The sequence below is a fragment of the Eleutherodactylus coqui genome, chromosome 11 (genome assembly GCF_035609145.1).
Source record: "Eleutherodactylus coqui strain aEleCoq1 chromosome 11, aEleCoq1.hap1, whole genome shotgun sequence".
Lineage (NCBI taxonomy): Eukaryota > Metazoa > Chordata > Amphibia > Anura > Eleutherodactylidae > Eleutherodactylus > Eleutherodactylus coqui.
Window position 1 is genome coordinate 100,488,441 of NC_089847.1, and position 13,159 is coordinate 100,501,599.

A 13,159-nucleotide genomic window follows, 5' to 3' on the forward strand; every position below is an offset into this window, starting at 1 on the left:
TGTCAGACCAACGGTTGTGCCAGTGCCAATCCTGCAGTTGCTCCTAGTTCACTAAATGCCACATGTATGCTTAGAGGGGTTGTGTGGCCTAGAAGATAATGGAAAACTAGATTGACGCAATGTCATAAAATGGATTCACTCACATTTGCAATGTTTTCCTGCATGGCACCGCGTTGCTGCGATTTGTTTCCTTGCATAGCCTTTCCCATTATTTTCAATGTAGCCGGTGGCAGCAGTGTCAGACCCATTGAAAACAATGAGAGAACAGCCATGCCAGGGGATTCCTTCAGCCCCGCGGGGATGTGAGGCTGTTTCCATGTGAAAGCGTCTCACATCCTGGGGTTTCCACTTGGATTGCGAGGGTGAGGCTGAGCGTCAGCCAATCACAGCCAGCACTTCCAGGAGCTGGGGATGTTTCAATCCCCGGCCAAAAGATCAAGAGAAGAAGCAGTGCTGGGACTCACGGAGAAGCTGCGGCAGCGGTGGAGATCGCTCTAAGTTGGTTTGTATTTTTTTTCTCTGCAGCTAAGTCTTAGATTTGGCTTTGACAGTAAGATTTCCTACTGTCAAAGTTGCAGCGCACTGCACGAAAATCGCATTTTCATGCAATGCAACAGAGAGAAGGGCGCCATAGAGATACATAGGCTACAAAACCTCACAAGTCATGCGCATATTGCCAGACCTGCAAGGTTTTTGTGTCGGGTTGTTGCGTGCTACAAAATATCGCATGTGTGAAGCAACCCATAGGAAAGCATGGGCTCACATACATGCGATTTGTCGCCCGTGTGAAGGAGGCCTTAGTCTCATGCCACCTGTTACATGCACTGCCTTTGATACCCACGCATCATCACCTTTGTTTGCAGTGGTGTTGTGAATGACGCAACTGGAGTGGAACCGGGTTGTCTTCAGCGGTGAATCCAGGTTTAGTTTGTGCACCGATGACAGCCATGTTCATGTTTGGAGATGAACACCTCAATCCCATCTTTGCTGTGGAGTGGCACACTGCCCCCTGCTGGTGTGATGATCTGGGGGGGGAGCCATCACATATGACAGTCGGTCACCACTAGTAGTGGTATGAGGGACAATGACAGTTTAGCAATATGTTCAGGACATCCTGCAGCCACATGTTTTCCTCTCATGGCGGCTTCCAGCAGGAGAATGCTTCAACAGCCTATGTGTTCGCACGATCTAGAGGCACAGTTACAGCAGATGTGGGACGATATGCCGCAGGATACTATATGGAACCTGTATGTGTCCATGGCCGCCCGTATCACATCTTGTATCCCAGCTAGAGGCGGCCCAACAGCGTACTAGAGCCTTTTTGCCCGCCTGTTTCACATCTTCTATCCAGGCTAGAGGCGGTACAACAGGGTAGTAGAGCCTCCATGCCCACCCGTATCACATCTTGTATCCAAGCTAGAGGCGGTACAACAGGGTAGTAGAGCCTCCATGCCCGCCCGTATCACATCTTGTATCCAAGCTAGAGGAGGCACAACAGGGTACTAGAACCTCCATGCACCCCGTATCACATCTTGTATTCAAGCTAGAGGTGGTACAACAGGGTACTAGAGCCTCCATGCCCCTCGTATCACATCTTGGATCCAAGCTAGAGGTAGTACAACAGGGTACTAGAGCCTCCATGCCCACCTGTATCACACCTTGTATCCCAGCTAGAGGTGGTACAACAGGGTACTAGAGCCTCCATGCCCCTCGTATCACATCTTGGATCCAAGCTAGAGGTAGTACAACAGGGTACTAGAGCCTCCATGCCCCTCGTATCACATCTTGTATCCAAGCTAGAGGTAGTACAACAGGGTACTAGAGCCTCCATGCCTGCCCGTATCACATCTTGTATCCAAGCTAGAGGCGGTACAACAGGGTACTAGAGCCCCCTACAAGGAGTCAGTTCTCCACAATAAATTCTCCTTTTGCTCTGATATTATAATCACTTACTTATATCAATCACATAAAGACTTCTTCTAGGTGCTTAATTATTATTTTTTTGACAATATATTTATGCATCATAGCCCCCATTTACTATTTGCTATTTATAATACAGCTATCATCTTATGTAGTAGACGGGCCTTTGGGCCCCCTTAGCCACCATGTACTGGACCTCTACCCCACTGTATGCGCCGACAGTAAATTTCCTACACAATAGCCATATCTCCATCTCACATACATAAGACATAATATCAGTGTTTCTATTTGATATCTGACATGAATGTTACAAATACGGTTGGACATATGACGGGGTATCTCATCCGCAGGAGGTTGGTTCAGATTCATTCCTCGCTCACTGATGAAGGTCTTCACTTGTATCATCAAAGTTCTGGAATAGAAAAAAAGTTGACCAGTATCATATAATGTGTGAATGGTTTGTGGCTGTTGAGCCACACAACATATATAATATAGTGTTATCTGTCTTTCTTGTTACTCACCTTGTTCTTGTTTTCTAGCTCTTCCATATCACGCTCCCATCCTAGGAGATGTACAAGGTGCTTCACCCCACTGCTGACTTCTCCAAGCTCCATCACACTGAGCCCATCTGAACTGTCCAAAAAAGGTCCAACGGGGTCTCGGTTGATAAGGATTCGCGGTGTAGAGCTACTAACTGCGTACACTAGGCTTGCAAAAGGTTCCACCTACAAAATTAGACATATTTTAGATAGTTGTTGGAAATATGCTACTATGTGCATAAAAAGGGTCTGATCTTCCATTAACCCCTTGAGTTGCACGCGCTCGGAAATTTTCCGGGACAAGCTCCACTGCTCATAGCGATACAGCCCGGAAGATTTCCGGCCTATGTATCACTATGGGAGCTGCAGAGCACAATGCCACAAGCTGTAACATTGTGCTCTGCCTGCACAGACCCACACAGAGCAGTGCAAGGGCTTTGAAAAACCAGCAGAAGATATTGCTGATATGTCGGCAACCTCCTGCTTTGTTTACAAGTTGCCATAGAGACCATCGGCTTGTCAGAAGCAAGCCGATGGTTTCTGTGGCAGGGAGAGCTGGTTGTTAGCTGTCAGAGGACAGCTAGGTACCAGCTCTTACAGCAGAGATCAGAGAAAACCTCCGATCTCTGCTGTGTTAACCCTTTACATGCTGCAGTCTATGTGACTGCAGCATGTAAAGGGCTGTCAGTGCAGCATGTAAAGGGCTGTCACCATCGGACCCCTGGAATGTGATCAGGGGGTCCTGATGGGTCCCTGTGGAAGTCCCCTAAAGGGACAAAAAATAAAAAATAAAAAAAAGTAAAAAAATAATAAAAAATAAAAATAAAAACACTTGTCTCCCTTTACTTTGTAAAAAAATCAAAAATCAAATCACACATGTGGTATCCGTGTGCGTCGTAATGACCCAGAGAAGGAAGTTAATACATTATTTAACCCCTTAATGACATGGCCCCTTTTTTTCTTTTTTCCCCATTTCTTTTTTTCCTCCCCCCTGTTTAAAAAATCACAACTTGTCCCGCAAAAAACAAGCCCTCATATGGCCATGTCAATGGAAAAATGAAAAAGTTATGGCTCTTGAGACGCAACTGCAAAATTAGTTGAAATTCAATGATTAGACCATTTTAAAAAACCTGCCCTCGTGGGCACGACAGGGTGGTAGGAAACCCGCCACTCAAGGGGTTAAAGCCTAGGTCTACTGCACTGCATGCCTACATACATAGCCACTTTATAAGAGACACAAGCCCTTTCACAATTTGAGGTTCCCGGTACGGAAATTAGACACATAAGGGCAGCATGAAATCAAATGAGCAAGTCTTCAGTGGATCACTTATAGTGTGGATCTACATATAAATGTGAAAATCAATCGATCTCAGCCACTTACATCGAGGCCTAAACATCGGTGCCACACTAGCCGAGGCCATGATTTCACCTACTGTTAAGCTTGTGGAGTTTTCTCCTGCAACGATGTCTACAGTATATTCAGAATGATGGGATCAAGGAAAAACATCCAACAAATAGGATCCCATGCATGTTAATAACTCATTAATGAAAGGGGTCAGACGAGGATGTCAAGAATAGCTCTGATGAACAGGTAGTGCACGGTCAAGCAAGTTGCAGCCGAATACAACCTGGTGCTCCAGCTGATGTGTCTGAACACATAACTTGTCATTCCTAAGTACGGATCAGCTGTAAAAGCAAACGACCAGTTCAAGTGACATTCTTTTCTAAGCATAAAGACAATGCTTCGGTGGACAAAAGAGTGCAATAATTGGATCACTGAGCCATGAAGAAACATTGCCTGGTCAGATGGATCCAAATTTCTGTTGCACCGTGCTGTTCGGTCAGAATTTGGCTTAAGCAGCATGAATTGATGAACCCTTCCTGTCAACTATGCTGTGGGGAGCATATTAGCCTCTTACTCCCCACTTCTACACAAGCCAACCTAAACAACCAATCACTGTGAACCAGCCAAACCAAATAACCAATCCCCGTGAATCAGGCAACTCAAATAACCAATCCCCGTGAATCAGGCAACTCAAATAACCAATCACCGGGAATAAGTAAATCCAAAGAACCAATCAGGTTGCGAATGGTGTGCATTTAGGGAGTAGTATAGATATATGCGTGTGGGGAGTATTTTTTGGCACTTCCTGGTTCCTCCGCTGCCTGTCTATGGATATTTGAACATTAAAGCTTACCTAAGCATTGTGATCCAAGTTCCTCCCTTCATAGCAACAGGGCAGTGCATCATGCCATAAGTAGGGTATAGTTATGGATTGGTTCCAGCAAGTTTTTGTTGCTTTCCTGGCCTTCAGCATGCCTACATCTTAACCTGTAGAGCATCTATTTTCCATCAAGTGTAAGAAGCTTCCTGTCCGCATGGGCCAATATTCTTGCATATCTAGTGGAATCTATTCCACAATGAATTGCTGGAATTCTAAAGGAGGTCTAACATGCTAGTAGATGGGAGTCTCTGATAAAGTGGCATTTAGTGGATATATTAGTTAGTACCGTATTACAAACCTTTATTTCTGTTGCAACAGCATTTTAGGGTCTTCTACAATGCATGCTACCATGCTTCCCTGGAAATAAGCCACTGTCTTATATGAATCTTTGCCCCAAAAGAGGCACAGTGTCTTATTTTCAGAAGGGGGGGGGGCTTATACTCACCTGCTCCGCCGTGCCTGGTTAACTGGTGCTGTTGATCTCCGGCAGCGATGCAGCAGGCTGCAGTGTCCTCTGCGTTCACACAGAACTCTCCCTCTGGTGACGGGGCTTTGAATACCCCGCCTCCAGCAGGTGAGTGCTGTAATTGGCTCATGAGCACCGTGGCTCAGCCAATCAGAGTGGCTCGCAATGAGCCAATCACAGCTATTTATTGATATAATTCACTGAATGGCTGTAAATAATCGAGCGCCAGCTCTGATGGGCTGGCACTCGATCCAATCATGGCACTCGCTTGATGGAAGCAGGGTATTCAAAAGCCTGTCACCAGAAGGAGAGTTCTGTGTCAGAGCAGAGGGCACGGCCGCCCCAGGGACCAGCGCAAGAGACTCAGATGCTTCCGGGTAGGTGAGTATTGATGTTTTTTATTTTATTTTTCAATTTGCTAGAGCTTATTTTCAGGGGGGTTATATTTCAAACCACCCCTCCCGAAAATAGGGGTAGGGCTTACTATCGGGGTAGGGCTTATTTTCGGGGAAACTAGTTGTAGAGTGGGCTCAGGAGCCAGGGCTAATACATTCTGTGTATAGCACTGCAGAGTATTTTGTTTAGTGTTCTACTAAAACTTTAGACCATTGGAGTCATCTATATTAAAACTCGACTTTTAACAAATACTGTTGGACTAAATTACTTATACTTTTCTTTTGTTTGCATAACCTCAAGTGATGTGCCCATGACAAAAAGGAGATCTGCTCTGGGGAAATCAGTCAGGTGGAGGAAAAAGCGGGCCGGTAGTTGCTCTCCAAAAAATACAATGTCAGGTTTGATGAGACCACCACAAGCCGAACAGCGAGGAACTTCTGACTTCATTACAGCATCCTGCAATAGAAATAAAGCCTTGTAATACATATATCACTCCAACAGAATCGGTCTGGATGCTTCTTGTGTAGATCGCTGTGGCTGCAATGAGAACAGAATGCTAGTCCGGGAAGCCTTCGTTGAGTTGCGCCGATCGTGAAAGGATGCGGTCTCTACGGGTTCTTTTACATGGGCTGATAGTCGCAAAAATAATCGCTCAAAAGGGCAATTACGAGCGATGGTTGGCTTGTGTATACACAGCCCCTGGTAGGGTATCGAGCAAGAAGTCGCTCAGAATCACCAATCGTTCACTTAAAGCTAGAGTAGCCAGCAACTTCTCTCTCGGCATAAACAGGCAGTCGTTCATCTTTGAGCGACTGCCTGTTCGCACTGAATGGAGGCAGGTGACAAGAAGAGATCTCCGGCACGCTCCACCTTCATTCACTGAACAGCTAGTGCTTCTGTGTGACAGCTCAAGATCGATGGTCAGTAGGACAGCTGCTGTGCCCGACAATCATCCCATCTAAAACCGCCCTAACAAAGTGGCCATGCTTTGTATATTCCCTGTGTCTATCTGTATAGTATCCCTCCAATAGAGGCCTGAAACTGCTGGAAGCCAGTAAAGACCTTCCACCAAAAATATACATCATCCAGCCATTCCTTATTACCACTTACTCGGAAGGTTTCTTCAGGGTACTCTTTAAGACACATGGTGCACGTGGATGATGCAAACGAGCCGTGGGCTTCTACCAACTTCTCAGCGGGAATACCCGCAGCTGAAAAACAAAACCTGATATGGAATATATTTAATGGCTATTAACCAATATACATATTTTACAAATCCATCAATCAACCAAGGGAAAAAGTTATACCAAAGTTATACCAAAGTTTCCCTACCAGGAAAAATGAGGAAGGGGTGGTCATAACCAAAATTAATCTCTCTGTCTTATCTGACCAGACATTGCAGTGGATCTCTTGTCAAGAAACAATGGATACTAATACTCCGCTGGGATGCAATGCTTCACAAACTGGCATAGAGCCATCCCAGTCCTCCAGATCCCTGAATATCACATGACCTGTTCAGAGACTAGTTTCATGGACTAATATGTAGGTTTACAGCTGCCCACCTCTCTCCAGGCCATCAATGTTCTGTGTGTAGACACGTAGCAACACTCCTTTGTCATGTAGAAGGCGCAGAAAATAATGTGCTGAATTGGGATGATGACGCCCGGGTAGCAGCTCTTGGGAAAGGCGCAAAAAGGGACCGGGTTCATGTAAAAAGTAACTCAGATCAAATATAGCCGCAGGATATGGAAGGGAATATTCCTGCAATTTACTGTACAGTCCACTAGTAGGCGACCTGGAGCAAGAGGAGAACAAAGGAGATTAAAAAAACTATTTGATAATGGCAGACTGAGGGTTTATTCAGATAGGTGTATAGTGGTCGGGTTTTCATGCCCGAATGTTATACGCTGCCCCTTTCTGCAAGGGGAGGAGGCGGGATGGGTCGGGAGCTAGTGCACTGAGCTCCTGCCCCCTCTCTGCGCCTCACCACTGTTTGCAATGGGAGGGGCGGTATGGGGTTGGAACTTAGCTTTGTCCCGCCCCCTCCCATTGCAAACAGTGGCAGGGGGCGGGAGCTCAGCACACTAGCACCCGTCCCGTCCCACCTGCTCCCCTTGCAGAGAAGGGCAGCATAATTCGGCCAGGCGGGAAAACCCGGACGATATACGCCCTGTCTATTGATGACCAACTCTCAGGATAGGTCATCAATAGTTGATCGGCAAGGTTATACTGCTTGGTATCAGTGCCAAGCAGCTGATTCAAGAGGCCACGGCACTTAGGGTAGGTGAGCGCTGCAGCCTCTTCTCGGGCCTGTGACGTCACGTTCATTGGGAACGTGGCAGGAGAGCAGCTCGTGTAAGTCAATGGGACTGAACTGCAACACCAGGCACAGCCACTATACAATGTATGGTACTGTGCCTGGTATGGATTGAAGCGATGACGTCACCGTCACTTCAGTCAGCTGATTGTTGGCGATCCCGAGCGGCAGACCTCAACCAATCAAATATTCATGACCTATCCTGATCATAATTGTGCTGGAAAACCCCTTTCATTAGTATATTTACTAGGCATTACTTATATAGTGCTAACATTATGCCGCACAGGACACGGTGGGCTTATTTATGAATACTTCCTAAAAGTTAGACCGTGCAAACTTAGACTAAAGTCTTAAAAAGCACCAGATTTATCACTGTAGTTCTGCAGAATGATAAATCCATCTAATTTTGGATCTACTATTAGTTGGCTTAGTTTATGCCAAAAATTGTGCCCAAAATTTGGTGCATTTCGGCCATACCCCTTTTTGAACAAGCTGGAAAAACTGTCTGAAAATGTCTAAAACTATAGTAATTGTGCCACAAAGCATGCAATTCCATTTTCTGGTGTAATTTGAGCCAGAAACGTGTGGTATTTTGCTTAGTACATAAGCCCCAGTGTCTTTATGCCTAAGGGAAGCAGAAGCTACAATAATGTCCATATCACATGTGCTCCAGTGTCTATATGCTGATGCATGTACCTGAAATCTGGGATCCCGCTGTCCGTGCTGATGCCAGCACCCACCATGACTAATATACGGCGGTAGAAGCCTTCCTTTACTTTCTCAGCCACATCAGTAAGGGACGGAGCGCGGCTTGTACTGCTGTGACCTCGCACACAACTATGATAAAACACAGCATACACGTCACATAAAGTATCATAGACGCAGTGTCGTTAGGTGGCAGTCAATGTACTATGGAGGAACATTTCCCAAAAACATCCTAAAAGTTGCAATATTCTGTCAAGCTGTCAAAAATGTAACTTAGCAATTCTGTTATTGCTTAGTTCACTTTTGTTTCTAGGACAGCTGGGTGACATCAATAAGTCTACACCCCCCGGGGTTATCATCCAGCTTTCCTGGACTCCTCTACGACAGATATACTGCAGTGATAGAACTTCTGCTGTTAAACACAAGAGCACCTACAAAATAGGAACTTCCAAGTAGCGTCCTCCAGGATACACTGGGGTCGGAGCGGAAGCGCTGCTCCGAACCCTGTGTAGTGGCCGGCGCTCGTAATTGCAAGTGCAGCTCTCATTGAAATCAATGGGACCCCAGCCTGCAGTTATAAGAGCAGCTGCCATTGATTTTTTTGAGCGCTGGCCACTACACGGGTCAGAACAGCGCTTCCGCTCCGACCCCATTGTATCCCAGTGGCAGCTGCCTCGATAACCCCTTTAAGGCTCTCTTCACATCTGTATCATGGTTAGTCACCATGCAGTGCCAGATCCACTGCCTGCCAGATCCCATCGAGTTCCACCGAGATGTCTGTTGAATGGAATCTACAAGGGACCTTCAAACATAGAAGTGAACATAGCCGAATAGATGTGCTTTCTTACTGATGTAGGACCAAGCGTCGTATATAGATTGGTCCTGGGCTTAAGGCCTCCTTCACACGGGTGACAAAGTCACGCGATTTTCTCACGATGTGACACTGCTACAGATCACATGTATGTGAAGCCTATGCTTTCCTATGAGTTCCTTTACATTAGGGATGTCTTGTAGCATGCGACATTGTGAGACAAAAACCTTGTGGGTTCCGCGATATGCACACGACCTGCGAGGTTTTGTAGCCCATGTTTCCCTATAGAGCCTTCCATCACACAAAAACGTGATTTTCGTGCAGTGCAATGCAACTTTGACAGAAGGAAATACTACTGCCAAAGCCTAAACTACTAGCTGTAGGGGAAAAAAAGAATACATCCCCTTAGAAGTGCTGTCTGTGCCTCCAATGCAGCTTCTTCCCGATCCCCGTCACTGGTTTTCTTCATCTCTTCTGGCGGGGGATTGAAAAATCCCCACCTTCTGGAAGCGTTGCCTCTGATTGGCTGACGCTTAGCCAATCAGAGCCAGCGCCCGATGAATGGCTGTGATTGATTCATTGAGTGCTGGCTCTGATTAGCTAAGCGTCAGAGGCAGTATTTGCCCAACACAACATGATAAAAATACGGAGGGAAATATGGATGAAAACTGGATGACGTGCGCAAGTAATCTTTAGAAACATGGCCGTAATACGGTATTACGGATGTGTTTTTATACACTGGCCCTAAATATGAGACCACATTACAGATCTGAGTAATAGTAGCAAAACTAAAAGGTGTACTGTGCATGACTACATGCGTTAAATACGATGTCATGCACAGTACAATTTTGCCGCCATATGCGGCAGTTTCTCTGGGTCCCAGCTGGATGCACAGCTGTAAAAACGCGGCTTGATCCCACTGAAATCCACGGTTTCATCACGTTTTGTGGGTGTGACAAAATCACGGTCATCTGAGGCTGCGCCCATGTGAGCGTGTGGTATAATGCAGCGGTTAGCCATTGTGTGAGCCGGCCTATTGCTGCGTATGGCAGCGCTTTCAGACAGTGCATGACAGCATATCTCACGCACGCTGTCATGCACAGCCGTCCTTGTTTCTTTTTAATCTAGCGACGTTGTATATAAACGCTGCACAAATGGAATTGCGTATGTACAGCGTTTTTTATGCGCCCGAACAATAGGGCTCTTTTGCACGTAATACACGGTAAAATAGAACACGCTGCGTTCTTTCCTTACACGCATGTATTATATGCAAGTGTGAATGGATTAATGAAAATCAATGTACTATTCACCACGTATTACACGTGCGTAATACGCTATTAAGTTACGCTCGTGTGAGCCTGCCCTAGAATAGTTTTCTGTATGTATCACTTACCTTGGTCGCTGGGTCAGCCAAGTATTGCAGCCAGTCAATAATGATATTCCACCTCTAGCAGAATGTGACAGCAGCTGACGTCGGCCGGCGTGAATCATTTGCGCTGCATGAAAGAGTTAAGGATTAGCAGATGGTGTAACGACATGAAGACGCTGTCCGCTAGCACTGCAGGAGTATAGGGAACCCTCCTTACCTCTCACCAGCTGGGGTGATGCTGCCAATAGACCAATTTTCTTAAAACATGATTGGTAGGAACCACACAGTAAAGCCATATTTGTCACTGAGACGGTGCAGTATGGATACTATAGGGGCTGCGGTGACACTCCAGCCACCGCTGGGGCAATCTGTGTTGCAATCTAGCATGCTCTCTTATCTGAGTCTGGGGTCAGTGCTTTGGACTGGAGAAAGTTGTGCTGCCATTGCCCGCTGTCACATGTCGGCTGTCTGCGTCCTCCTCCAATAGGCTCCTAATCCTGTCAATCTGGTGGGTGTGATCCCAGATGGCGGCTCTAACCTTCACTCTGCACCCTCCTCTATTAACCTGTCTGCTGCTGGAAGAGAACCACTACCCGGAGAGCTCTCCTATCTCCTGCCACTATAACAGAGTGATACATCGTACTTACATTGATACATTGTAGCCATCTATCAAAACAAGCATTAAGGGGTTTATTCCCACGAGCCATAGTATGACTACCGTACGCTCGGCAGCACAGAGCGTAGCTGCGCCTGAACGGGGAGAAGATCTTCCCGTTTGTTGGCTTATTAAACTCCGCACCAAGGCACAGGGGTTTAAAAATAACCGCGGGAAGACCGCTGCCGCGCGATCATTCGCGCACGTAGTTCAAGACCAATGTAGCCTAATGAGGTCCACATGTGTTCTTTTCCATGCGGTTTTACGCATTGTTCTACGCGACCCCTTGGGTATTGCGTGTGCATTTGTGCACGCCCCAATAAAGGGCCCCACATCTATAGGGCCCCTAGGTACGCAAATACACAGAAAAATAGGCAGGCGCTATTTTTTTGTGCACATGATAAATGAACCCATTGAAACCAATTGCTTCTGCTCTCTGAGTTTTGCGCACACAGTTGATGTGTGCGCAAAAACCAGCACAAATGCGTCCATCTGAAAGAGTCCTAAGGGCTCCTTCACACGGACATATTTGCGAGCACAATACGTAGAGAATAGAACCCATTGATGTTAATGCGGTCGTCCTCATTTTCGTTTTTTACGCGCGCATTTCGAGTGTGGAAAAAAAATGCATCATGCTCTATTTTTGTGCCCATAGAAGTCTATGGGAAATGCGCAAATGCACACACACTACGTGCGCACATGTGCAAAACCACGCCCAAAATGAACACGTCTGGACGTCATTAGGCTACATAGACTTTTAAATCACGGCGTGGGGAAGGTGTATTGTACCCATACGAACTGGCGATCCATGCGGAGGAGCCGGAAGAAGAAAGGTCCGCGCGGATGACGGTGAAGAAGACGATAGGTACACAGAGTCACCCACTGCGGTCAGGGATGGATTCCATTCGGGATTCTGTAGCCGGAATCCAGACCTGCCGTGTGCAGGAGGCCTTAGGCCTCATGTCCACAGGCATAATTGAATTGCGGAATCCGCGTGGGTCACCAGCGCGGATGATCCGCAGTTCAATGAGCCCATAGACTAGATGCGGATGTCATATTTTTCCTGGCGTGCAGACCGCACGCGGGGAAAAAAACGCAGCTTGCTCCACTTTTCTGCGGATCCAGCAGGGATGGCTACCATTGAGGTCAATAGAAGCCGTCCGGCACGCTCGCAGCTGTGACAGCGGACGTGCCGCGGATCTGTGGGAAAGCAGGAGATTTAAAAAAAAAAAAGGCACAGCGCATGTGCGTGGCACGCCAGCCGAGCGCGTCCGCCATGCAGAAGAAAGAAAATCCGTCTGCGACAGAGGAGACCCGTGTCCGAACAGATGACTAAGTAATGTATTTTTGCCTCCTGTCTGCGGGCACGGCTGGAAACCGTGCGGGCCCGCGGACATGAGGTCTAATGCTAGCTCGCATCTGCTCTAGGGATTCCGTTTTCCTGCTCCATTATGGAATCGGCTGGATGAACAGATCCGTTTTATAACGGAACCAAAATATGGTGAACAGACCCCGTTAACTGTGCAAATATGCGGCACGAATATGCATACGCTCGTGTGACACAGGCTTTAGGCCGGCTTCACACGGACATATTTGCGCACGCAGAAAATAGAAGCCATCGATTTCAATGCGTCCGCTCACATGTACGAATTGTGTGCATTTCAGTCACACAAAAAATACGCAGAACGCTCTACTTTCGTGCGCATTTGCGCAGCAAAAGCCCCCATAGATATCAATGGCGATGAGTAAATGCGCA

General features: G+C 46.8%; 1 protein-coding gene across 1 annotated transcript; it reads right to left on the reverse strand.

Moving 5' to 3' along the window:
- Positions 1-2,183: 2,183 nt before the first annotated feature.
- LOC136582254 (NAD-dependent protein deacetylase sirtuin-3-like) lies at positions 2,184-11,242 on the reverse strand. Its single transcript, XM_066583144.1, has 8 exons — positions 10,966-11,242; positions 10,773-10,875; positions 8,560-8,700; positions 7,109-7,341; positions 6,657-6,757; positions 5,841-6,002; positions 2,442-2,645; positions 2,184-2,332 (listed from the first exon to the last, which is right to left on the reverse strand). Exons 1-8 carry the CDS (start codon positions 11,042-11,044, stop codon positions 2,297-2,299), a joined length of 1,059 nt encoding a protein of 352 aa, XP_066439241.1. The 5' UTR covers positions 11,045-11,242; the 3' UTR covers positions 2,184-2,296.
- Between the last annotated feature and the right edge of the window lie 1,917 nt (positions 11,243-13,159).